Source organism: Pelophylax lessonae, assembly GCF_965119305.1.
Source record: "Pelophylax lessonae genome assembly, chromosome: 3".
Taxonomy (NCBI): Eukaryota; Metazoa; Chordata; class Amphibia; order Anura; family Ranidae; genus Pelophylax; species Pelophylax lessonae.
In genome coordinates, this window is record NC_138770.1 from 117,511,942 (window position 1) to 117,539,302 (window position 27,361).

Sequence of the window (27,361 nt, forward strand, 5' to 3'; positions counted from 1 at the left end):
GACATGCACCAGGCATGAGGAGGTGACAGCAGAGGAATGTAGCACTGGTCATGGCTGTGCCCTAGGTGGCAGTGCACCCTAGGCGGCGGTCTAGTTAGCCTAGTGGCAGTACCAGCCCTGCATGGGAGCCAGTTATTTGTTTATTCATAAAGATATACAGTTATATACAGTGGTAAAGATGTGAAATGTGTTATTAACATCAAAATCAACATTCAGTTTTTTTCATTTACAGTGTATGTAAACTCTAACAATACATTTCCCTTATTTAGTTCCTTTTGGTCTGTTAAATATGCCATTGAATGCATTTTATTATATCTGTTTGACAATTATTGTTGGTCAGAAAACTTGTGAGCTGATCATTTTTCTGTCCTCTCTGCCTCTGGACTGTTATCAGTTAGTATTGTTCCTTGTTATCTCTGTGGACTATAAAACACCTCCCCATGTTATTCAGAAGAAAGGGAGGTCATATGCAATCAAAAAACACTGTTATAAATTCCAAACACACTGCCCTACACTAGGGTGACAACGCTGCTCAGTGTGGTTGTCACTCTAAGCAAGGAAAAAGGTTCAAATAAAGGGATAAAAAGGGTAAAAAGGAAACAAATGCAGCCAACACAACAAGGACAACTAAAGACCTTCATTCAATGCTGTCAATGTATGTTCTTGGGTTTAGCTACATTTTTACATTAAAAATATCCACAGTTTTAATTAAAGGACAATACATTTTGTATTTCATTGAAAGCTTTTGTGCTTAGAGTTCAGCTTTAATGTGGTTGTAAACCTCAGACATGAAATATGAACAAAGCATATCCCTCTATAGTGTGTAAGTGTCTCAATTTAGAGCACTAAAGCCCCGTACACACGTACCGATCGTCGGCTGAACGATCGGCTGTCTTTTGTCCCCGGGCTGTCGTGTCCGCTGAAAAGTGCAAAAGACTGCACACAAATTTTGTCCGCCGACTGCAGAAGTGATGTCATGTGATGGTTAACTTTCCCTGTGTTTTTTCTTCTCTGAGCATGCCCAGTCTTGCAAATCTGCTGTCTGTCGGCCGAATTTTGTACTGACTGGCGAACAATCGGCCGTTCTGGTGTCGACATACTAAAATTTTAATGCTTGCACTACAGATTCTGTTCGGCCAAAAGTGCGCTGTCGGCTGTCGGAAGCATCATACTAACAAGCCGAAAATCGGCCGATCGGTCGTCGGCTGAATATTTTCGGCCGACAATCGGTACGTGTGTACAGGCCTTTAGTGTCATTTCTGTCTTCCTCTGCTATCAGCATGAATCACTTCTGACAGGTTTTCCGGACAAGGGAAAAAAGGTGATAGGGAAATGATCACCAGCACACAGCCTGTGATTGACAGCCTCAGCTCTGTTCCTGTGTGGTGTATATGGAGGAGGGCGGGGGGAGGGGGGGTCTCTTCCCTCCAATTAGCTTTCAGAGCTCTCCTCAATGAGATCTGCAGTGTGTAATTTCAGTTCTCCACCCCCTGCTTTCTGACAGCTTGGACAAGCTTTGGAAATTCTGGACTATAGCTGTAGAAGAGAAGACTGCAGACAGACAAGTACAACTTATGTAGAAGGATTTGTTTCATGTGTGTGTATCACCTAAGGCCAGTCACTTCACTGGGTATAAGTAAGGGTTTGCAACCACCTGAAGAGGGAGTGGTTGGGGGCGTTAGAGGAGCGTTTACACTTTTTTTCCACCCCCCCCCCCCCAAGTGTACATGAGCCCCAATAGTTAAGCAGTGTTTATTCAAGCTTCTTGAGGAAGTTGTGCACTTTCTCTTGCAGGGCATTGTCCAGCTCGATGTTCATGTTCTTTTTTTCAGATTGCATGAGTTGTTTTTGGTGCTCAGCTTCCCTCACAGAAATCTTTTCTATGCAGGAGATCTCCCTCAGTTGCTTATACGTCAGTAAATCCATACTGCTGTGGGATCTCCTCTCCAGGGGGGAGGTGGCTCGAGGTCTCCTTGCTAATTTCTCCAAACCCTGCGGATGTCTTTCCACCGATTTCATCTCTGTGTTTTCCATGATTGGAACTATTCCGCCTGAAGCAACAAAGGGAAACGTTTTCCTTTCCCGATGTTTATATACGTTGGGCAAACCCTGACAAAATGGAGGCCATTTTGAACGTGTACTGTTATCGGCATAGAGTTCTGTGCCGGTGGGCAAGAAGCTCTTGCTGAGACTGGAGCCCTGCTTATCCTTTTTGTAAGTATGGATTTCATCCAGGACGTGATCCAGTGTAGATTGAGGTGTAATGGCCCGTTGGGTAAGCAGGACTTTCTTTTGTCTTGCGATGTGGTCTACAGCTTGCTTCAGCTTGATGAGGCCGGCATAGTGCTGGTAATGTATGCTGTCCAACTTCTCACATAGACACGCGTCCTCTCGTTTGTTCTGGACATAAGCATTGGTTATAACTGGGGCAGACTTGGGGCGGTGCTTAGGTGGTGGATCCATTGAAGACATGTGGTGAAAGTCCTGTTCAAAGATAAAAGATACAAGTAGTAAAATAGGAAAGAAAGACAAAAAGGTTAAAAATGCCTCAAAGTGTAACTGAAAAAAACAATCAACTCTGTGAAATCTACACTATAATACCAAAAGTATTGGGACGCCTGCCTTTACACGCACATGAACTTTAACCACTTTACCACCGGAGGATTTTGCTGTCTTACATCTGGGCCACTTTTTGCGATTCGGCACTGTGCGACTTTTACTGACAATTGCGCGGTCGTGCGACGCCGTACCCAAACTAAATTTACGTCCTTTTTTTCCCATAATCAGGGCTTTCTTTTGGGGATATTTGATCACCTGTGCGATTTTTACTTTTTGCGCTATAAACAAAAAAAGAGCGTAAATTTTGAAAAAATAATATTTTCACATTTTTTTATATGAAATTCCCCCCCAAAAAAATGTAAAAATCAAATTTTTTTAAAATTTTTGGCCAATTTGTTGTCTGCTACCTATGTTTGGTAAAAAAAATTGCAATAAGCGTATTTTGATTGGTTTGCGCAAAAGTTATCGCGTTTACTAACTAAGGGAAAGATTTTTGTCATTTTTGGTGTTTTTTTTTTAACGAGTAATGGCGGCAATCTGCGATTTTTTTTTTGCGGGACTGCGACATTGCGGCGGACAGATCGGACCCTTGACTGACATTTTTGACACTTTTGGGGGTACCAGTGACATTACCACAGTAATCAGTGCTATAAATATGCACTGTTACTGTAAAAATGACACTGGCAGGGAAGGGGTTAATTTTTATTGGTGATCAAGGGGTTAATGTATGCCTGGTGCTTACTGACGTGTGTGGGGGGAGGGGACTATATGACACAAGGACAGATCGCAGGTTCAGCTATGCTGAACCCTGCAATTTGACCCTGCCTGTCACTTAGGAGATCCGCCCGCTTGTGTTTACACAAGCGGGCGGATCTCCACACTCGATTCCCCGACGATTAGGGAAGAGCAGCGGCGATTGCCGCCGCTCCTCCCCTGGCCCGACTCCCGCTGTGACTGAATACAGCAGGAGCGAGCCTCCAGCGGCGCGCACGCGCCGCCGAGAGAGGGGAATGTCTGGTGACGTAGGTCTACGTCGCCAGACGTTATCGAGCCACTTTGCCGCAGTACAGCTCTAGTGAGCAGTGCGGAAGTGGTTAAAGTGGTTAATGGCATCCCAGTCTTAGTCTGTAGGGTTCAATATTGAGTTGGCCCACCCTTTGCAGCTTTAACAGCTTCAACTCTCCTGGGAAGGCTGTCCACAAACATGTCTATGGGAATGTTTGACCATTCTTCCAAAAGCGCATTTGTGAGGTCAGGCACTGATTTGGATGAGAAGGCCTAACTCGCAGTTTTCGCTCTAATTCATCCCAAAGGTGTTCTATCAGGTTGAGGTCAGGACTCTGGGCAGGCCAGTCAAGTTACTCCGCCCCAAACTCGCTTATCCATGTCTTTATGGAGCTTGCTTTGTGCATTGGTGTGCAGTCATGATGGAACAGGAAGGGGCCATCCCCAAACTCTTCCCACAAAGTTGGGAGCATGAAATTGTCCAAAATGTCTTGGTATGCTGATGCCTTAAGAGTTCCCTTCACTGGAACTAAGGGGCCAAGCCCAAACCCTGAAAAACAACCCCACACCATAATCCCCCCTTCACCATGATGCATACTAGCTCATTATGTATTACTTACCTTAGAACGAAGCCCCGACATGGACCCCCGGACATCGCTGCGGGCGCTGACATGATCCCTCGGCGTCTCTTCTGGGTTCAGCGGCTCCGGCGCTGTGATTGGTGCGGGAGTCATTATTCCGGCAAGCTCCCGGCATGGAAAGCTGAAGGTCCGCCGGACCTTCAGAGCACATGCGCCGCTCGCGTGAGCGGCTGCATGCAGTGCAAATATCTCCTAAACAGTGACGGTTTAGGAGATATTAATTGTACCTACAGGTAAGTCTTATTATAGGCTTACCTGTAGTTAAAAGTGTCAAAAAGCGGTATACTACTGCTTTAATCAGTGGATGTGCTTGCAAGGTTCTGATATGAAAAGTTGCAGTGTCTGCATCACTTTAGAAGTATCTCACCAAACTAGAATTCCTAGAGGATGGCTAAACTTTCACTTGTATCTTAGTGCAGACTTTGGGGAAAATCAGTGAGCCAATCACACAAGCAGAAAATGACATTTCTGGGGTCCACCCTCAACCAACGGTTTACAGAAGGCCTCCAGGCTGCCATATTGCATTGAATTTTACAGACATTTACAGCGGCTCCAGGTTGAAAAGGAAAGGTAATTTTTAATGATAATATTTATTAATAACATTAAATTACAATATGGCATGGGTAGAAATTGTGCATGCTGTATTTTTATTTTTTTTGTCTTACTATATTTTTATGAAAGAGAAGTCACCCTTTAATAACAAAATCACAGCAGTAAAAAAAAAAAAAAAAAATGAAACCCTTGCAATCCAATTAAAAAGCAATATATCATTTTAAAATGATGACTGTTTAAATCAATACATCTAATTAATTTTTCTTAAAGTGTTTGTATACTATAACTGAAAAACCTTTGGTTATATCACTGTGTACCATTAACAATTGATTAGTTATTTTTTTATATATAAATATATATTTATATTTATATACATATTTAGGTATAAATATAGTTACAGTATTCCCCTAGATAAATTGGTATCGGGATATCCATTTTCTTTAAAGCCTTTATAACTGGTCGATGTGGACGTATGTCTTACTTTCCTTGCCTATATCACTATAGGCATGAAAATACCCTGTCGCCAAATAATAAAAATTGAGGTAAAAGCAAATAAAAATCACGCAAATTAAAAGGTTACTTGCCTTTCCAAAACTTATTTTCATTCATTTTAGTCTTTGAATTTTCTAGGGGAGTTTGACCACAGCCAGATGAGCCAGTTTCCTAGCACAGCCACAATTCCCCCTCCTGTCATCTTATAGCCTTCTCCTCTTCTGGGGTGTCTAATTACTGGCTGTAATTTCTGTAATCGTTTAAATCTTGTGTCCATCAGCTCCATCTAGTGGCCAAAATGCAGTATTTTTCTGAAAATTCTCAATGAGAAAATACACCATGTTTTATCCAGTAGATGGAGATGACAATCACAGGAATTAATCTACTAGAGAATGTATAGGGAACATTTCTCCAGCCTACACAAATGTGTGTGTAATTTGTCCACAACAAATATTGTATAAATAGACCCGTACTGTAAATAGCAGGCATTATTGTAAACCTATATAATTCATTTATTTATTTATTTTTTGTCGGAAGCAGTGCCGGGACAAGGTCATTCAGCACCCAGGGCGAAGATGGCAAACTGTGCATCCCTGAGTATCTGCACCTACTTGTTCAGGTAGGTGGTTGGAGGGGGAGTTGGGGGGCAGTAAAAAATCTAGCACCAGACCTCCTGTGTAACTCTGAACTGGTAACCTGTAAAGGTTTTTAAAGTGTTGCCTATATATAATTGAATGGACTGTAGTTTGTCACCATTCCTCTGGTGTGCTTAATTTTAAAGCATGACATGTTTGGTATCTATTTACTCAGCGTAATATCATCTTTTATATTTTATAAATAATTCGGTATTATAATGTGTTTGTGTGCACTAAAATTCATTAAAGTGTATTTTTTTCCTGAAAATTAGCGTTTGGTGTGACAAAAAAGTCTGCAACTACCATCATTTTATTCTTCAGGGTCTTTGCTTTCAGAAAATATATAATGTTTGGGGGTTCTGAGTAATTTTCTAGCAGAAAAAAATGCAGATTTTTACATGTATGTGAGAAATGTTCAAATTGGACCAGTTTTGAAGTGGTTAAACTTTCTGCACTGAGGCCGGGTTCACATATATGCGACTGTGCGTGCTGTTTCTGCGTTTTCTCCAGGGAAAAAGTCCCTGCACCTATTTGGAAATGTGGCCACATAGAAATCGCACAGTGTTTTTGTACCATGTGATTTCCATGTGTGGGAAACTACACCACATTTTTTAAACACTTGAGCCCCGCCCGCCGCAGTTATACTGCGGCAGGCAGCTGCTCCTGGGCAAAGAGACGTAGTACTACGTCGCTCGCTCAGGAGACTCTAGGGGGGAAGCGCACCCGCCCCTGCTCGTCAGCTGGGGAGCCAGAGTGTGTGACCGGCGGCTCGGATGGCCGCCGGCCACTCGCCATCTCCCGAAGCTGAGAGAGAAGGACAGATGGCTGATGTAATTACAGCTGTCTGTCATTCTCCCTGAAGTGATCACAGACTATGTGATCCTGCTATATAGGATCGCATGTCTCTGTGATGACTTCACAAGCCACGCCCCCTGACAGTTAGAATCACGCCCCTAGGGACACATTTAACCCCTTGATCACACATACTGTTAACCCCTTCCCTGCCAGTGCCATTTTTACAGTAACAGTGTTTTTTTTTAGCACTGATTACTGTAGTAATGTCACTGGTACCCCCAAAAGTGTCCAAAATTTCAGTTAGGGGTCCGATCTGTCCGCCGCAATATCGCAGTCCCGCAAAAAAAAAATCGCAATTCGCCGCCATTACTAGTAAAAAAAAAAAAAAAAAATGACATAAACCTTTCCCTTAGTTAGTAAACGCAATAACTTTTACGCAAACCAATCAAAATGCACTTATTGCAATTTTTTTTACCAAATATATGTAGCAGAAAACAAATTGGCCTAAAATGTTAAAAAAATTTGATTTTTACTTTTTTTATTTGAGAATTTCATATAAAAAAAAAAGTGAAAAATATTGTTATTTTTTCAAAATTTATAACAGTAAAAACCTCGTGCTTATGGTAAAATACAAAATAAATAAGTGAATAACTATGATTCAAAAAAGTGTCTGTGCAATCAAAAGCTGCTTGCTGCAAATAAAGTGCTAGTGCTCTTTAAATAATGTGAACTCAGTGTTGCAGCGTTGCTTAAACAATACATATAGTAGAATGAATAAATAATCTACTTATAACAATGTGCAAAAGTGCTGAATATACCGTGCAAATTTCGTAAAATCACGTATAAATAATTCAAATTCATACATCAAAATTCATATAAATTATAAAGTCCATTTATAGTCCATTAAAGTGCAAAATAAGGTGATCCTGTGCTTTCTCTGTGCGTGAAAGGGGACCACAATGCACTTGTTAGGAAGCATATGACAATATAATCCTCATAATCCTAGACTTGGAATCCGTGATATCGCTGGAAAAATCCTTGATGGTATAAGTATAATATCCCAGAGTTCCCTCATGAAGAAAAAGAACCATCCATAGTGAAGTACGTTTTAACCAATTTTATTAGAACAGACAAGAAATATACTCACAAACATAGTATAAATGTAGGCATGTAAGACACCCTTTGTCTCTCCCTCAGACACAAAGGGCCTAATTCAGTAAAAGTTTGGAGTAGAGCTGCTCACTTCTCCAGAAATAACTCCAGCCTAAACTCATTAGCATCCTAATCAGATTTTCAGTATATCGGAATTAACTAGCCAGCGATCGTAGTTGATCGGAGCAAGGCAAGGAAGAAGGAGTGGCTTAAGTGTATAAAAAAAGTCCCTAGTACGCTCAGTACTTTAGCTACAGATGACGCTGTGATTGACAGCGAAACGCGTCTAGCAATTGGCTGAGTGGACTGCCACACCATATCCGGCCGGTGGAGCGCACGCTGCGGGACAAGCAAACCACCGTGCCGTGTCTTACATGCCTACATTTATACTATGTTTGTGAGTATATTTCTTGTCTGTTCTAATAAAATTGGTTAAAACATACTTCACTATGGATGGTTCTTTTTCTCCATGAGGGAACTCTGGGATATTATACTTATACCATCAAGGATTTTTCCAGCGATATCACGGATTCCAAGTCTAAGATTATGAGGATTATATTGTTATATGCTTCCTAACAAGTGCATTGTGGTAAGTAGAAAACCACAGGGGGGTCATCCCCTTTCACGCACAGAGGAAGCACAGGAGCACCTTATTTTGCACTTTAATGGACTTTAAATGGACTTTATAATTTATATGAATTTTGATGCATGAATTTGAATTATTTATACGTGATTTTGCGAAATTTGCACGGTATATTCAGCACTTTTGCACATTGTTATAAGTAGATTATTTATTCATTCTACTATATGTATTGTTTAAGCAGCGCTGCAACACTGAGTTCACATTTTTTCAAAATTGTTGCTCTTTTTTTGTTTATAGCGCAAAAAATTAAAATCGTAGAGGTGATCAAATACCACCAAAAGAAAGTTCTGTTTGTGGGGAAAAAAGGACGTCAATTTTGTTTTGGTACAGCGTCACACGACTGCGCAATTGTCCGTTAAGTTCACGCAGTGCCGAATCGCAAAATAGGGCCTGGTCATTGAGCAGCCAAATCCTCTGGGGCTAAAGTGGTTAATATGTGGGGGTGCCATTAAGAGTTAATAGCACCCCCATGCGTTGTCCGCACAGCAACGCAATTTATGTGCAGTCCTGCACCTGCATATATATGTGAACCTAGGCTGATGGTCAGCGGAGGTTCTGATTAAAATATCCCTCCCCATTGGTGGGCAGTGGTGGTGTTAATTAACCCTTTTGCACTGCATTAGTGGCCACTGGCAGTATTCATTACCCCTTCATGCTACAGCATAAGGGGGTTAATTAACATTGACACTGGCACAATTAATACAGCCCAAAGAGGTTAATTGCCTCTGGTCACTAATGCATCAGTGACCAGTACATTAACCCCTTCCTGCTGCACGTTACTGACTTATGGCATTCACTAAAACCCTTCACCCCCCCCCCCCCATCACAGAACCCCCCCCAACACTCCTTAAATAGTTACCCAGTCCGGTTCACATGAACAGATTATTGATGGAGTCACTGTAATATATCACTACACTGTTTGTGTCAAGCAATGTTTTGGAGGATCTGCCTGCGGCTTTTGGTATTGCTTATGCTAAGTTCCCACTGGTGCGAACCCAGACATGTCATGTGATTCATACCGCATTGCTGTGCAGATCACATGCGATGTCTGTGCAATGCAAATTCAGCCATACAGTTTGCATCGCAATCGGACCAAAATTAATTGGTTTGAGCCTAGTCAAAATGAATGGGCTAAAATCGCACTGCATCGCTCCACAGTCATGCATGCACCTATTTTGGAACAGCACTGCAAAGAGATTGCATAGTACTTTTGTACTATGCCATCCAGTGCAGGCAAGCACACTTTTTTGCACAGCTTTTATCACAATGGACTCTTTGTTTGAGTATCGATTTTTTTGTTATTTATATCTTTTTTTATGAAATCATAGATTATTTATTGTTCTTTGGACAAATCTATTCTATGCAAATGTAAAAGGGAATAGCGTGCTTCCACCATATAAGGCACTGTGCATGTGACCTGAATTTGGGGTATCCGTAAGATTGCATTGACACCGGCTGCAGATGGCACATGCACGGATCACGGGGGTTTCCTGCATGGCATTAGTGTGAACCTAGGCTTAATCACCTCCAACATTAGGTGTTCTACATGGGTGGATGTTCCTGAATTATGTAACACAATTAGCTTTGTTTTTTTGTTTTTTTAAATAGGGTGCCTCGAGATTGTGCAGAATTTTAACAGCAACACAAAAAATCGGGTATGATGGCGCTCCCGGACAAAATGACATGAAAAGAAAGAAAAAACTTGGATGCTGCTCGGGATCTGGATAATGAACTTGTTTATTAAAATCAATAAAATAGGCTCCTGGTCAAGGAAAAACCAATGGTGTGCCAGGGAAGTAATGCTGAGCATGTAGACATAGTACCAAGGGGGATAACTCAAACAGCAAGGAGGACCCAGAGGCAGGGAAACAACGCCTTACCACCAGTAAGGTCTGGACAGTGTGTCACCTGTGGATGTGCTGACCGACAGCCTCGATCGGATCGGGAGCCTTCGCTGCGGGTGAGTCTCCAGATGGGGCGATGCCTGGGGTGAGGAGAGGTGGATGGAGGGGTGATATCCTCAAACCCCGACCTGCAGCTCCGGTGGTGGTGCGCGCCCGAGGTGGCAGCGGCCGCTGCTCGTCAGTCCCTACTGACGCGGCGCGGGGAGATGACGTCACCAGGTGCCTAGCGCCGATATGCGCACCAGGGGCTGGACCCACGATGTAGCCGGAAGTGTGGAGGTGGCTCACCAACGACCCGGCTCTTGCATCACCAAAGGGTCACCTGGCGGAGCTATTGGGGAATGCCACAATTGGAGGGAAATGACATGTTTCGGGCCAAGCCCTTCTTCAGATCTCCTGTGGCTAACTGAAAATGGCACATATATAGGGTATGGGGAGGAAGAGGCGTTGCCCCCCACTCTCTGGCTCCACCTTGTGTCCAATCATGATAAATATAAAACAATAACATAATGACATGACAAAACAAAAACAAACCAACAAATATCATGGAAAATAAATGGAAGAAAAATATATAGACAATATTTGAAAATTGTGAGAAAAAAAAAATTTTTTTTTTTTTTTTTTTTTTTATTTTTTTATAGAAAATGAAAAATGACAGATGACGACCTTGAGCCCAACCAAGAGGAAGTTACACCACAGTGTAAGCGTCGAGCTCCTCGTTCAACCCATGGGGGGACAGAGTATTGAGCTTATAAATCCAGAACGTCTCTCTCTTGCAAAGCAAGGAGAGACGTTCATTACTGGACAAGGAACCCTTGGGTACGCACTCAACCGCCCACACCCTAAGGTCCTGTACTAGGCTCTTATGGTGGGTGGCAAAGTGTCGGGGCACACTATGGGGTGGTTTCCCATTTTTAGTATTTAGTCCCTGCAAAATACCTCTACGGTGCTCACCAATCCGTGTGCGCAGATGACGGATGGTGCGGCCCACGTAAAGTAAATTGCAAGGACATTGTAATATATATACCACATATTCTGTGGTGCAAGTGATGAATTGGCGTATGCTGTAGCTCTTGCCAGAGGAGTCACAGAAGGATTCACGGCCATGCTGAATAAAGCAACATGTGAGGCACCCTCTCTTCCTACACTGAAAGGTGCCTACTTTGTCGCTAAAATATGACCTGATGTCCAAGGGCCTATTGGACGTGGATGCGTTAATTTTGCTGGGAGCTATGACGTTCTTGATGGTCCGTGCCCTCCTGTAAACCACATGGGGGGCTGCTGGGAGATGGGGGCCTAGTCTGGGATCAGAAAGTAATATTGACCAATGTTTCTTCAGAATATGGGAAATATGTCTGAAGTTATTGTTAAACCCGGTAATGAATCGGGCTTTGGGGATGGTTTGCAAAGTGGAGGTGGGCCCAGATGGGCGGGAAGGGGATATGTCCCTGCACTCAGTGAATGCCTTTAGAACCAACTCCTCCGGGAATCCTTTTTCCAAAAAACTCACTCTCATGAGTTGACCCTGGGTTTCATAATCTTCCAGACGGGAACAGTTTCTGCGTAACCGCAGAAACTGTCCCTTGGGAATATTAGTCTTCCAAGATGGGTGGTGGCAACTCTCATAATGAAGATAAGAGTTGCCAGCCACCGATTTGATGTGATTGAGGGTCACAATCGCGTTGTCGGCGTGTGTGAGCTCCAGATCAAGGAAGACCAGACGCACAGGGTCTATAACATGGGTAAAGGATAACCCGAAGGTGTTGCTGTTGCAGTGGTCGACGAAGGCCTGGAAGATGTCGAGGTCCCCGTCCCAGATGATCAGAACATCATCTATGTAGCGGCCATAATAGACTAGGTGTTTGGAGAACGGGTTGTTGTGCCAGACCTGGAACTCTTCCCACAGTCCCATCGTCAGGTTGGCATAGCAGGGTGCAAAACTTGCACCCATCGCTGTGCCATGGGTTTGTAAATAAAATTTATCCAAAAAGGAAAAATAATTATGTTCAAGACAAAACTGTGTACCATCCACTAGAAAGGCAACCTGGCGGGAATTAAGTTGGCCATCCTTGGTGAGAAAATGTTGCAGGGCTCGAATGCCCACATCATGGGGGATGGACGTGTACAAAGAACACACGTCTAGGGAGGCCCAATGATAGTGACTCTCCCAAGGGTAATGTTTCAATGTGTCCAGTACGTGGCCCGAGTCACGAATATATGATGGCAGCTGTTGTACTACGGGTTGTAGAAACCAATCAATATATTCGGACAGGCCGCTGATGAAACTATTAGTGCCGGCCACAATGGGCCTGCCAGGAGGGTCCACCAAAGATTTGTGGACCTTGGGGAGATGATAAAAGTACGGTGTACTACAAACCGAAGGGAGAAGAAATTGACGTCACAATTTTCAAATATTGTCTATATATTTTTCTTCCATTTATTTTCCATGATATTTGTTGGTTTGTTTTTGTTTTGTCATGTCATTATGTTATTGTTTTATATTTATCATGATTGGACACAAGGTGGAGCCAGAGAGTGGGGGGCAACGCCTCTTCCTCCCCATACCCTATATATGTGCCATTTTCAGTTAGCCACAGGAGATCTGAAGAAGGGCTTGGCCCGAAACATGTCATTTCCCTCCAATTGTGGCATTCCCCAATAGCTCCGCCAGGTGACCCTTTGGTGATGCAAGAGCCGGGTCGTTGGTGAGCCACCTCCACACTTCCGGCTACATCGTGGGTCCAGCCCCTGGTGCGCATATCGGCGCTAGGCACCTGGTGACGTCATCTCCCGGCGCCGCGTCAGTAGGGACTGACGAGCAGCGGCCGCTGCCACCTCGGGCGCGCACCACCACCGGAGCTGCAGGTCGGGGTTTGAGGATATCACCCCTCCATCCACCTCTCCTCACCCCAGGCATCGCCCCATCTGGAGACTCACCCGCAGCGAAGGCTCCCGATCCGATCGAGGCTGTCGGTCAGCACATCCACAGGTGACACACTGTCCAGACCTTACTGGTGGTAAGGCGTTGTTTCCCTGCCTCTGGGTCCTCCTTGCTGTTTGAGTTATCCCCCTTGGTACTATGTCTACATGCTCAGCATTACTTCCCTGGCACACCATTGGTTTTTCCTTGACCAGGAGCCTATTTTATTGATTTTAATAAACAAGTTCATTATCCAGATCCCGAGCAGCATCCAAGTTTTTTCTTTCTTTTCATGTCATTTTGTCCGGGAGCGCCATCATACCCGATTTTTTGTGTTGCTATTTTCTCCACCCAGTTGGAATCTGGGTTAGGGTAGGCAGCAGCCCAGACTTGGATGTGACATTTAAGGTGGACCCTCTTGGGACATTGTCCGACCCCATTATCCCAGCCCCGCCGTCTGATCACCGCAACCACAGCGCCAGGACTTTTTTGTTTATACTTATTGCAGAATTTTAACCACTTTAAGACCGGAAGGATTTGCCACTTTTTTCAACTTGGCACTGCGTGACTTTAACTGACAATTGCGCGGTCGGGCAACACTGTACCCAAACGAAATTTATGTCCTTTTCCCCTCACAAATAGAGCTTTCTTTTGGTGGTATTTGATCACCTGTGCGATTTTTTATTTTTTGCGCTTTACACAAAAAAAAGCAACAATTCTGAAAACAAATCAATAGTTTTCACATTCTGCTATATAACATTCCCAAAAAAAAAATTTAAAAATCTAAATTTTGTAACATTTTAGGCCAATTTGTTTTCTGCTACATATTTTTGGTAAAAAAAATCACAATAAGCGTACTTTGATTGTTTTGCGCAAAAGTTATCGCGTCTACTAACTATGGGAAAGATTTATGTCATTTTTATTTTTTTATTTTTTTTTACTAGTAAAGGCGGCGATCTGCGATTTTTTTGCAGGACTGCAACATTGCGGCAGACAGATCGGACCCCTGACTGACATTTTTGACACTTTTGGGGGGGACCAGTGACATTACTACAGTAATCAGTGCTACAAATACGCACTGTTACTGTAATAATGACACTGGCAGGGGAGGGGTTAACATTGAGGGTGATTAAGGGGTTAAATGTGAGTTAGGGGAGTGATTCTAACTGTGGGGGAGGGGCTGGCTTGTGGAATGACCATAGAGACTTGTAATCCTATATAGAAGGATCACAGGGGCTCTATGATCATTCCAGGGAGAAGAATGGTCAGCTGTGTTTACAACAGCCAACCGTCCTCTCTCAGTGGAGAACGATCGCGGGTGTCAGGCGGCAATCGGAGACAGTTACGGCGATTTGCGCAGGAGCGGCTGCCTGCCGCAGTACATCTGCGGCGGGCGGTCGTAAAGAGGTTAAAGGGTGTCTTGACTGAAATAAGGTTGAGAAGACTATAGTGGTCTATTCCTGTCAGCTCCCCCCTTTTGTTGGACTGGACTGTGGGGGCCCCCACTTTCCCACAGCTCCCGGGACAGGCACCCTCTGGCAGTTACCATCCATAAAGCTCTTTGGTTTTAACTTCTCCTTCAATCTGCTTTGTAAGTGCAAAATGTGTGCAATTGTTCAGAAGATTCATGTGGCCTACTTTATGTTTAGGTATGTATGATACTTTTCCTTAAAGTGGAGTTCCGGCCTCAAAATCGAAAAAAATCCACTTGCGGAGTGCCACCTGAAAAAGAAATGGATGCTCCCAATTTTTTTTTTTTGTTCACTTACCTTGATATTGAAGAAAATATACTCACCTTCCTTCCACTTCCTCCCTCTGTGGCCGCGGCGCGCGCCGTCACTTCCTGCTTGCGATGACTCCTGGGAGCTGAACATCATCGCTCCCAGGAGTCAATGCGCCTGCACCGGCCCCGCTCGTCACTTCCGGTGCAGGCGCAGCATTCCCTGCTAAACAGCTTCTGGGCATGCCCAGAAGCTGTGCAGGGATGACGCGCCTGCACCGGAAGTGACGAGCAGGGTCGGTGCAGGGCATTGTGGGACTCCAACGTCACCGAAGAGGATGCAGAAGAGAACCCGCTGGCTTCAGCTGCCCACACCTGAGATGGCAGCTCTGGAGAAGAAATTTTCAAGGTAACTCTTTCTTCTTGCAGGTAAGTGCAACCCGGGATAGTTCAAAGTCTCTCCATTATGGAATGTACTAGCCCTGACTGTCCCGGGGGTATTTGTATCTAAATTTGACCCCCAAGGCCGGAACTCCGCTTTAATATATTACATCTCCTTTTTGTTGACACCCTGTGAGTAGCATCTACTCCTGATGAAGTGAATTATTATTCACAAAACATGTTGAGACTCATGATGCAATTCATTCATCCATTTATACTGTATGTTTATGAAATTTACAGCATATTGTAAGTTTGTGGAATTTAATGTAGCTTTGAGCATGTCTATGCTAAAATAGACTGACAATAGCAAATCAGCTCTTCAGTGTTATTTTGAGTTTCTACATTTTTTTTTTGTATAAGAAAATATATTTTTATTTAAGTGAATATTCAATAAAATGAAGGGCCGGTTCACACTGTCACATCACGTGTGATTTGCACAGGCAATTCTGTCCAGTGCATTTGAGCCCATCATTTTGTATGGCTCAAATCGTACTGAATCCACACGAAAAAGGTACAGGCACCTTTTTTTGCCGCACTGCAATCGGATCGCATTGGTGTTCATACCCATGCGTTCTGATTTAGGCAAACAAACCTCAATATGCAACCTGCTTTTGGGGTATCGTTAAGTTTAAATGACACCAGCAGCAGATCGCATGAACACAGTGTGATTGCTATGTTGTGCGATGTGATGTGGGAAACGCACATTTCCTGCATCACATCAGTGTTAACTTTACCTAAAATATTCTATATATGTTTGCTGTCCAAGATGTACCGCTATAAAGTTCTATGGGCATTCAATTTTGGGGTTTATATATATATATATATATATATATATATATATATATGTGGGAAGGAGGCACATCTGCCTATGCAACAGACCTAAAATAATTATATTTTTACCCAAGAGAAAATAATACTGTTTCCCTGTTTATACTATAAATGTTATTTTTATTTTAGTACATATCATGAGATTTCTCACATTTTAATCTACTCAAAATATAGTAAACCCAGTTTATTGCTGGCCATATACTATGCGAGGAATCGTTTGAAAATCTATTATTTGGACAGTTAGTTCAGTTTGATAAATCGGTAATTGTTTGTGATGTTTTTGACCCACAAAAACGAAGGACAAGTTTGGAAAATTTCTGACGAATGAACAATACATTGAAAGGTTAGAGTGTTTCTCTTCCCAACTGTTTGCACTTGGCTTATGTGACAAAATGAACAGATTCATTTATGTCCTTTGAATGATTTATCAATCAAAATGTGGTCATTGCATGATGGCAAAATCGTTATCTCTCACAGCCGAGTGCTCGTTTTTCGAAAATTGAGTTTGATTTTTCGTATTGTGTATGGCCAGCATAAGTTTTACATGGTGGGGGGGGGGGGGGAGGATGAATTGAATAATGCTTCTGCACCACTTATCTGGTGGTAATCCCTCTTGGTAATGTATATTAGTAGTCTCATGAAGCATCTGCAACATTTTTGGTTCTGACCGCAACTCGCGCACCAACTTCAGGTAGTTCTAAAATGCGCCACTTGGACATTGTGGCGCATTGAATGTGCCATTACTACATTGTGTTGCAATGAATGCTCCGAATTCAAAATAAAACACTGGCAGCTTGTATCTTACGAAAGCGGAGCTCAATAAGGCCAGCTCTCTTTTGGGGTACAGCAGTGTTAATTTCGTCGACTAAAACCGACTAAAACGTTTTCGTCTACTAAATTAACACAATTTTAGTCGACTAAAATATGACTAAAACTAAAACAATTCAGATGACTAAAATACGACTAAAACTAAAAGGGCATTTTAGTCAAAAGACTATAACTAAAACTAAATCGAAATTTGCTGCCAAAATTAAAACTGGTGCATGCTGAAAGCTTAATACCACCATAAATAATAACATATTAGATTTTTCACTCCAGGACCAGCAGTAGTATACAGTAAACCCCCCTCCTTTGCAGGGGTTACGTTCCGGACCCAGACGCGAAAAGTGAAAATCCGCGAAATAGAAAAACCCTATTAAAATGCATTGTAGGCATGTTTTTTTTACTGTCACTGTACATGTAGAAGCATTTTAAGGTCTTTAAACACACTTTTAAAACGATAGAAACTCATTTAAACACATAAAAGATACTGAGAGACATAGCAAGAGCTATGGAAAACACAAAAATATTTAATTGTTAATGATTTATATAGTAAAATAACATTACAAAAAAAAACGCAATATACCGGGACCGCAAAAACTGAACCGCGATGGAGCGGGGGTTTACTGTATAATGAGTTTGGAAATTGTAGAGAAATGCTTAAATAATGCATTACAAATTACAATTGAACTACACCCATTCGAATATAGATGACTAAAATGAGTTTTAGTCGACTAAAATGTAGGACGTTTTAGTCGACTAAAATGTACTGGAGTTTTAGTCGACTAAATACGACTAAAACTAAAACACTTGCAGAAGACTAAAATGGGACTAAAACTAAAATGCCATTTTAGTCCTAAGACTAAGACTAAAACTAAATTGAAATTTGCTGCCAAAATTAACACTGGGGTACAGAGAGAAACTTGCAAACAACTTTTGCCAAAGTGTCATAATGCATTCTTAAGTGGGGCAGCATGCACCAAATCCAAGTACAAGTTCTAGACAGGTATATCATTTTGGCACATGCTGCACCATTTTTAGAACACATGAGAGACGCTTTCGCAATATCTGCCTGCTCCGGTTTTTATGGATTACAGGGAAAATATTCCCATTTACTACCACTAAAGTTCTAGTTTGGGCTACACGTTTCTCCTGTGATTCTGGAGATGTAGGTACTGAGGAATGCAATGCATTTTAAAACAATCTCTTGGTTGATGCATTTTATGGTTCATTCACTTACACTATATTATCAAAAGTATTGTGACACCTGCATTTTACACTTAATGGCATGAACATTAATGGCATCCCAGTCTTTGTCTGTTGGGTTCAATATGGAGTTGGCCCACCCTTTACAGCTTCAACTCTTCTGGGAAGGCTGTCCACATTGTTTAGTAGTGTGTCTATGGGAATGTTTGACCATTCTTCCAGAAGCTCATTTGTGAGGTAAGGCACTGATGTGGACGAGAAGGCCTGGCTTGCAGTCTCCACTCTAATTCATCTCAAAGGTGTTCTATTGGGTTGAGGTCAAGACAAGGCAGTCGAATTCCTCCACCCCAAACTCGCTCATCCATGTCTTTATGGACTTTGCTTTGTGCACTGATCCAATCATTTGTTGGAGGGGGGATTATGGTGTGGGGTTGTTTTTCAGGAGTTGGACTTGGACCCTTAGTTCCAGTGAAGGGAACTCGTAAGGTGTCAGCATACCAAGACATTTTGGACAATTTCATGCTCCCAACTTTGTGGGAACAGTTTGGGGATGGCCTCCTCCTATTCCAACATGTCTGCACACCAGTGCACAAAACTAGGTCCATAAAGGCATGGATGAGCGAAAATACGCTTCTGGAAGAATGGTCAAACATTCCCATAGACACACTCCTAAACCTTGTGGACAGTCTTTCTAGAAGAGTTGAAGCTGTTATATCTGCAAAGGGTGGGCAACTCAATATTGAACCCTAAGACAAGGATGCCATTAAAAGTTCATGTGCGTGTAAAGGCAGGCGTCCCAATACTTTTGGTAATATAGTGTACAGTGAAACATCCTAATCCTAAATGTAATCAAATCCAAATGTAAAACATCAGGAAAATCATATAAAACAAAGGTGGAGATTTACTAAAATTTGGTGCACCCAAATCCGCCCAAAATTAAAAAGAGCATCTAGTGGGAACAAATACTAATTTGGCAAACATCATGTACAGTGTTTTGAAATCTTAGATGAAGAACTAAGCAATTATAATCTAATTATAATCTTATAATTATAAGAGTTATGCAATAAAAAAAAGTATTAGCTCTTCTGCTTCTCTTACCTCTAATATGATCAATATCCTGCGGCTTGATATTGGGAGATATAAAGCGGCATATAATACAGACGCGCCTTCGTCTGATTACAATCTCTGTGCTGCGTGTTTATCTGGTGCCGTATAATAGAATGAATTGATCACGCTGTGTTTACAGAAGTCACCTCTTCCCGTTAGGATGTGGGAGGTCTGAGCTTTGTCACCTGTACAATGTTTGGGTACAGAACTGTTTACTTTCTGAAAGTGGATACTGCTATTGAATTATGGAAAATAAGGTGGCTGGGTGGTTTCCACTTAAAATGTTACCGAGTGCTTAGTAAACATATCTCTCCAGAGCTGACCAGCCTACCCTGAGATGTAATGTGCACAACAAGGGTTGTAGTGACGCACCAAGCCTGGCAGAAAACAACATATAAAGACTATCGCTGGGATAAAGATTAGCCTCCTCTTACCCTTCCCACTCCCCTCTAACTGATTCTTCTATTAGAAAAAGAAAGAAAATGCCCTTTTCACGTCTCTAAATCTGCAGGCACTTGTCTCTGCAGTCCTGAGTCTTCTCTCCTCTTCTATTGGTTGTCCAGTGGTAGGGTTCTCTCAGGATCCAGAAGAGGAGAGATGTCATCGCAAAGGGGACTGTCAGGGTGTGACCAGCAAGGGAACATATGCAGCACTGGATTAAATGTCCCCCCACTTGGTAAGGGACTTGGATGAGAAATTTACATAGTTATACAGTTAGTCTGATTGAAAAAAGACACAAGTCCATCTGGTTCAACCAATAAAAGGGACAAATTTTTTTTTTACAATCCTATATACACAATCCTATACCCACAGTTGATCCAGAGGAAGGTGAAAAAACCCCAGCAAAGCATGATCCAATTTGCTACAGCAGGGGAAAAAATTCCTCCTGATCCCTCCAGAGGCAATTGGATATTCCTTGGATCAATATTTACCTATAAATGAGACGTAGGTGAGTATAACTTGCGTCACCAGTTAAGAAAAAATAACTTGCAAGATGGGTTACAGAGGGGGTGGAAGGGGGCTCATATTCTGCAGTGGATCTTTAACCACTTCCCGACCACCTACCGCATATATACTGCGGCAGGGCGGCCCGGCTGTGTAAAATCATGTACATGTTTTCCTATTTATTCTATTTTATTTCTGTTCCTTTAAAAAAATAAAAATAAATCTGATCACTTTTATGGCTGTCACAAGCAATGTAAATATCCCTTGTGACCTGTGGCGGCCTTGGTATAGGGGGTGCAGGGGCGCCGCCCCCCCCCCCCAAAAAAAAGAAAAGAAAAAAAAAGATTAAAAAAAAGATTAAGAAAAAAAAAATCAATTTTTAGCCCACTAGGGGCACCGGACTTAGTGGTGGCTATGGGGGGGGGCTGGGTTTTCCCCCCCACCTGCGGCGCCGATTGGCGGCCTTCTGGCAGTCACCGGGACGCAGAGCAATGCGCCCCGGCACTCCCCACTTTTGTGATGTCCTGGCTGTGATTGGTCCAGACTCCAATTGAAAGGGGGCACGCTGGTCTCTCTGCATTGAAAGGGGGCATGCTGGTCACTGTGCATTGAAAGGGGGCACACTGGTCACTGTGCATTGAAAGGGGGCACGCTGGTCACTCTGCATTGAAAGGGGGCACGCTGGTCTCTCTGCATTGAAAGGGGGCACACTATACCTTAATTACTGAAGGCCCCTTTCACACTTTTGCGACCTCAAAGTCACGCAATTTTTTACAGCGTTTTTTGCTGCAAAGCCATGCCTATTAAATTTTTCTGTTTGCGCCCCCCAAAAATTTTGAGCACCAGCCGCCACTGCTTGTGACAGTAATAGGCAGTGACAGGTACTCTTTATGGAGGGATCAGGGGTCTAAAAGACCCCAAATCCCTCCTTTGCACTTAAAAGTATTCAAAGCAGAAAAATCGCCTTTTTAGAATACTGGCATTTTTTTTAAATCAGCGTCATTGGCAGCCGAGTAAACCGGAAGTGACATCATAATGTCGCTTCTGGGTTTCTTCATTGGGGACCCGATCAAAGCCAAATCCGGCTTCGTTCGGGACTCTGACCAGCCGGCGGACGTGTCGGCTGGCTGCTCGGGTCTCCCAATGAGGCAGGAGACTGGGGCAGAGCAGCAGAAGATTCAAGGGGGGGGGGGGGAACATCCCCTGCCGCTCCTTATGATAACAGCCAAGCAGCTGCTGAGCCACATCGGTTGTTACATAGTTAGTGAGGTTGAAAAAAGACATCAGTCCATCCAGTTCAACGCATAATGTGTGTGTGTTTGCTGCTAACCGTACATTGTATACCCCTGTATGTTGTGATCGTTAAGGTGCCCATCTAATCATTTTTTGAAACCTGCTGATACCACTGCTTGTGGAAAAAAATTACACATCCTTACCGCTCTGACAGTAAAGAACCCCTTACGCAGTTTAAGGTTAAACCATTTTTCTTCTAGTTTTAGTGAGTGCCCCCGTGTCTTATTGAATTCCCTTACTCTGAAAAGTTTGTTCCCTATGCTAGGGTCCCCAGTACAGTATTTGTACATTAATATCATATCCCCTCTCAAGCGTCTCTTCTCCAGAGTGAATAAGTTCAATGCTTGTAGTCTTTCCTCATAGCTGATGTCCTATATTCCCCTTATTAGCTTTGTTGCCCTTCTCTGGACTCTCTCCAGTTCCAGCACATCCTTCCTGAGGACCAGTGCCCAGAACTGGACAGCATACTCCAGATGTGGCCGGACCAGAGTCTTGTAGAGAGGGAGAATAATCTCTTTATTTCTGGAGTGAATCCCCTTTTTTTATACATGCCAGTATTCTGTTGGCTTTGCTTGCTAAGCCTGGGTCCTCTTCCATCTTAGATTCACAAAGAGGTTCCCCCCCCCCAACAAATAACTTGCGTTCGTATTTCTGACACCCAACTGCATTACCTTACATTTTTCAACATTAAAGAGGAAGTAAACCCTCCTCTGTAACTTGTACCTATAGGTAAGTGTTAGCTCATTTACGTCAGGAGGCAATTGCAAGATGATTTTGCATTTAGGTCCCGGACCTAAGACCCTTCAGTTCTAACTCCCCTGTGTAGTGAATTTTCCTTCTGCTGGCCAGGAGATGTAAAGACATACAGCACTTAAGCTTCATGAGGATACATCTGATTTATTTCATTTCGGCTCACATATTTATGGGCCATTTGAGAGGGAAAAACCAGTCCAAAGTAGTGTACAATCCATGGGTCAGTTTTAACAATAGAATATATCTACTAAAACAATACATGAAAGGCTTTTGTTTTCCCTAACATATTGCTGTAAATGTGGGGTGTAGTGTGTCTGAAATTGCGTTTTGTGGAAGGGCCGTTCCGTCTCTGCTCAGCTGTCTGATGTGTTAATATGTAAGTAATTGTCAATGTGTTCAGGTGTCATCTGTCATCCATATGCAAAAGTCTAATTGTTAAGTGTCCAGGATGAATGACTGAAATGTGTTTAATATGTAAACACTTATCAATGTGTCTGTAATCTGTATGCGAAGCCTAACTGTTAAGTGTCCAGGATGAATGAGATGTGTTTAATATGTAATTGCAAGGGACCACATTCCATTGGAAAGTGGGCACTAGCTGAAATGTATCATGAAATTAAATATTTCATTAAGGCACATTGATACACTCTTTCAGTAAGCCTATGATAAGGCTTACATATAGGTACTGTAAATATCTCCTAAACATGTACCGTTTAGGAGATATTTACCTTACATGCAGCCAGTGACGTCACTGGCGCATGCGCTCTGAAGGAACGGCCGCTAGTGCAGTTCCTTCAGAGCTCCGTGCCGTAACCGTTGGCTCCCGCACGCGTGCGCGGGAGTGATGTCACCGCGGCTTCGGCCAATCAGATGGCCGGATGCCGCGATCCCGGAAGACGGGCGACTGGAAATGTCGCCCATTATACAGGTAAGTGGACGGCACGGCGGGGGCTCGTTCTAAGGTAAGTATTTCATAATGAGCTAGTAAGCGAAAAATGTCACAGGGTGTAATTCCAGGCTAAACCAATATCATCATCCCGAACTGTAAAAGCACTAAAGGTAAAAATCGCACAATTGCCCTGAACTTGGGGCCCATACTTGATCCTATCTTTCTAAAAAAAAAAAAAAAAGTCAGCCTGCTGGAAAACGTGGATGGATCACTACCACTTTACTTAGGTATGTAGTTATCATGCTTTTAAAAAGGGTACATGTCCATTTTTAAAGGGGTCATCTAGGGTTGCAAGTCTAGAGGAAAACAGATTTAACCTCCTGTCTATCTTCAGTAATCTACCAATTGCCTGGGTGCCCACATAATGAAGATATAGAGGTATGGACATGTTTGTAGTCCATATCAGGAGAGCAGCCTGGGGTGACAACCATGGCTCCCTCCATAGTGGAGGAAAGATGTAGCCACCCAGGGACAGGAAGTGTATTATTTGCAGGATTACCAGTTGAAAATAAAGTAAAAGAAAATTCCATACTAATGCAGCCACCATACCACTAGTAAACTGCAATATATTATATTTTTGGTTTTGGGTTTAGACTCGCTTTTAAGTAGGGATGCACCAATACTAATACCGGTATCAGTGCCGATACCAAGCATTTGCACGTGTATCAGTACTCACCCAAATGCTCCCAAAAACTGTCCGAAACTGATACCTTGTGGTGCGTTTTGCATCAATACAAAATGAATGGGCGGAAATCGCACTGCAAAGATTCTCATGCAGTTTGAACAAGAATGCGGTGCAATTTCCCCCACCGCTCCTGTGTGTTTTGGGGTGTGTGTGTGTGTGTCTGCATAGAAAGTTATTAAAGCGCCATCTAGTAGGCAGTTTAAAAAAATGTACAGTACATATCTGGCCACATGCAAAATAATCTACATGGGTGTCCTGGTCTGCTGATGATAGCAAATCAGGGTCGCTGGAGGTGCTCACAGGGCTGGATGAGATGTAGAAGTGGTCCGCCCCCAAGCTGTCATTACTTCTGCCCTATACCCACGGGGTCCTGGGAAAATCTCCTCCAGTCCTGTGAGCACCTCCAGCAGCCCTCATTTGCTATCATCAGCAGACCGGGACACCTATTAAGATTATTTTGCATATATTTACTGTGAGTTCTAACATTTTTAAAGTACCCACTAGATGGTTCTTTAATCCCTTTCTATACACACATACACAGGCGCAAGTGGGGAAAATCATATGCGATTCAGGCAGGATTCGGACTGCATTCTTGTTCAAACTGCATGCAATTCTTTGCAGTGCTGTTTGCACCAATTTTTTTGTATTGACGCAACTCGCATAGCAAAGTATCGGTACTCGTACTTGCTGATAAAAAACTGGTATCAGTGCAACCCTACTTTAGGCTGGGCTCACACTTTTGCAAATTGGATGTTTCTCCGCATCCAATTCACATGACAGGAGAATGTGACCGGCTCTTAATGGCGCCGGTTCACACATCTCTGGGGTGGCCGCAGAGCGCACTGCAGAAGGGTCCTGTGCGTCTTTGGCTCTGTTTCAGGCAAAAATTTGGACCTGAAATGGTGAACTGGGACGCACCGGACCCCCTGCTGTGAGCCGCGCCGCAGATAGTGTGAACCCAGCCTCAAAGATTACAGGATACTTAACGGATTGGGTTTATATATACTTAAATATTGGTTGAGATTCTATACAGTTGTTTGATTTTGTTTAAGAAGATTAAAACCTTCTAAAATTGTCTACATACCCCCAGTTAAGAATCTGTGGTTTATTATAGGAGTTCTAGCTCCCTGGCTACAGAAAATCATAACATAAGTAATCACACAGAGATGTGTAAGTCATGTCACAACTAATCCTTGCATTATTCATCTGTATAATAGTGGTGCATGCCACAACAACATCCATGCTGGCAGCGACTATGGCTAGGTGACGGCACTCAAGGCTACATAATAAAATTTTGCGGTCGGTACCTAATTTAAACTGGATTGAGCATTCTTTCTCATCATCAACATATTGTCAAATGAAACAATTCTAGTCATCACATACTTGACCGACAGGAGGAAATACACTTTCATAGAACATTGCTGACCGCATTATTAACCAATAACACTTATAATGTTTATACAGTGACAACATTCTGGTCTGTAAGGTACACTATTGTAAATCATTATATTTTTAGAGATTTAAAATGACATATTCAATCATACCATAGATCTTACTACCGCTTTGTGTTTTTATTTACCCATTGACTTACCCAATCTCCTCTTAAATGTCGGCCTCAAGTGCATTTCCACTGTTGCAGCCAAATCGGGATTGCACCTACTATATATTTGTTACACAACCCCATTCACATAGCATAATATTGCTGCTTACCTTTTTACTTGCCCAAAATCCTACCCAGCTTTTGCCTTCTATATAATGTTAACGTCTTTCCGCCCATGTAATGTATATGTGCAGTGGCAAAGAAGATGGACTTTAACCACTTTAGCCCCAGAAGGTTTTACCCCCTTAATGACCAGGCCATTTCTTGCAATACAGCACTGCGTAACAGGGTTACTGGGTACAGTGTTTCACGTCCGCGCAATTGTCAGTTAAAGAACTGACAGTTGCGCGGACGTGCGACGCTGTACTCAAATAAAATATATGTCCTTTTTTCCAACAAACAGAGCTTTTTTTGTGATATTTGATCACACCTGATTTTTTTTTTTTTTCCGCAATAAACAAAAATAGACAGACAGTTTTGAAAAAATATATATGTTTTACTTTTTTGCTATAAAACATACCCAATAAAAGAAAATTAAAAAATCTAATTTATTTATCAGTTTAGGCCAATATGTATTCCGCTACATATTTCTGATAAAAAAAATCCCAATAAGTGTATATTAAATTGGTTTGTGCAAAAGTTATAACTTTGGGATAGATTTATAGAATTTTTATTTTTTTTACTAGTGATTGCAGCGATCAGTGATTTTTAATGGGACTGCAACATTGCATCTAACATTAAGTGATGCTTTTTGGGGAGCAGTGACACCAATACAGTGATCAGTGCTTAAAAAAAAAAAGCACTGTCACTGTATAAATGACACTGGCAGGGAAGGGGTTAACATCAGGGGCAATCAAAGGTTTAGTGTGCTCCTAGGAATTGATTTCTAACTGTGTGGGGATGGCTTAACAGGAGGAAGACAGATATCTGTGTTTCTGCTTAGCAGAAACACAAGATCTCTATCTTCCTCTCTTACGGAATGGTGGTCTGCCTTGTTTACATAGACAGACCGCCGTTCTGCCTCTCCTCCGAACAATTGATGGGTCCCGGAGGCCATCGCGGCTGCCGGGCTTGCTGATTGGCTCCTGTTGTCTACAATTATAGCTGCAGCAGGTTGCTGACAGCGTTCGCACCCCAGATCTAGAGCATGAGCCGATGTACAGGTACGTCGGTTCGTGCAGGAGGGCCACCCTGCCACAGTATATCTGCGTGGGGGGGGGGAGTCCTGAAGTGGTTAGGATAAATTCACCTTTTGGAATATGTACATGAACAGGAACATATTTAAGGTGGAAAGTGTAACATGTTCCAGCAGCTGCTGCCTTTGACAGCACGCGGGAATCTTCTCTGGGCGCCTGCTGTCGCTGTTTGAAAATAGCGGGCGGGAATGGGAAACTACAAGTCCGGACAGCCGTTGTGGCTATCAGCTTGCAGTTTCAATGAACTATCATGGCAGTGTTGAGCACTCTGTTAGTTTTCTCATTCTTCCTGCCAGTGTGTATCTGAACGGCCTTATGAGGTACGAGCAGATAGATACACTGACAAGTCTGTAGGAGTCCTGCATGGTACCCACGATCTGCCGATCGTTTAAATGCACATTTTTTTACCTGCAAAAAGATGTGTGTTTCTTATTTTTTGTAAAAAAAGTGAACTTATTCTTTAAAGTGGCTGTAAACCTTCGAAAGGAAAAATGAACAAAGCATATCCTTCCTATACTACA

At 42.7% G+C, this 27,361-nt stretch overlaps 2 protein-coding genes across 2 annotated transcripts in view; one reads left to right on the top strand and one right to left on the bottom strand.

Moving 5' to 3' along the window:
• SF3B6 (splicing factor 3b subunit 6) overlaps nucleotides 1-27,361 on the top strand; it is a 169,470-nt gene that overhangs the window by 9,420 nt on the left and 132,689 nt on the right. The gene's annotated exons all lie outside the window — the stretch shown is intronic.
• LOC309551722 (uncharacterized protein) lies at nucleotides 1,753-19,512 on the bottom strand (the record flags this gene model as incomplete). Its single annotated transcript, XM_082252407.1, has 2 exons — nucleotides 19,411-19,512; nucleotides 1,753-2,484 (listed from the first exon to the last, which is right to left on the bottom strand). The coding sequence occupies exon 2, from the start codon at nucleotides 2,470-2,472 to the stop codon at nucleotides 1,753-1,755; it is 720 nt and encodes a 239-aa protein (XP_082108533.1). The 5' UTR covers nucleotides 2,473-2,484; nucleotides 19,411-19,512.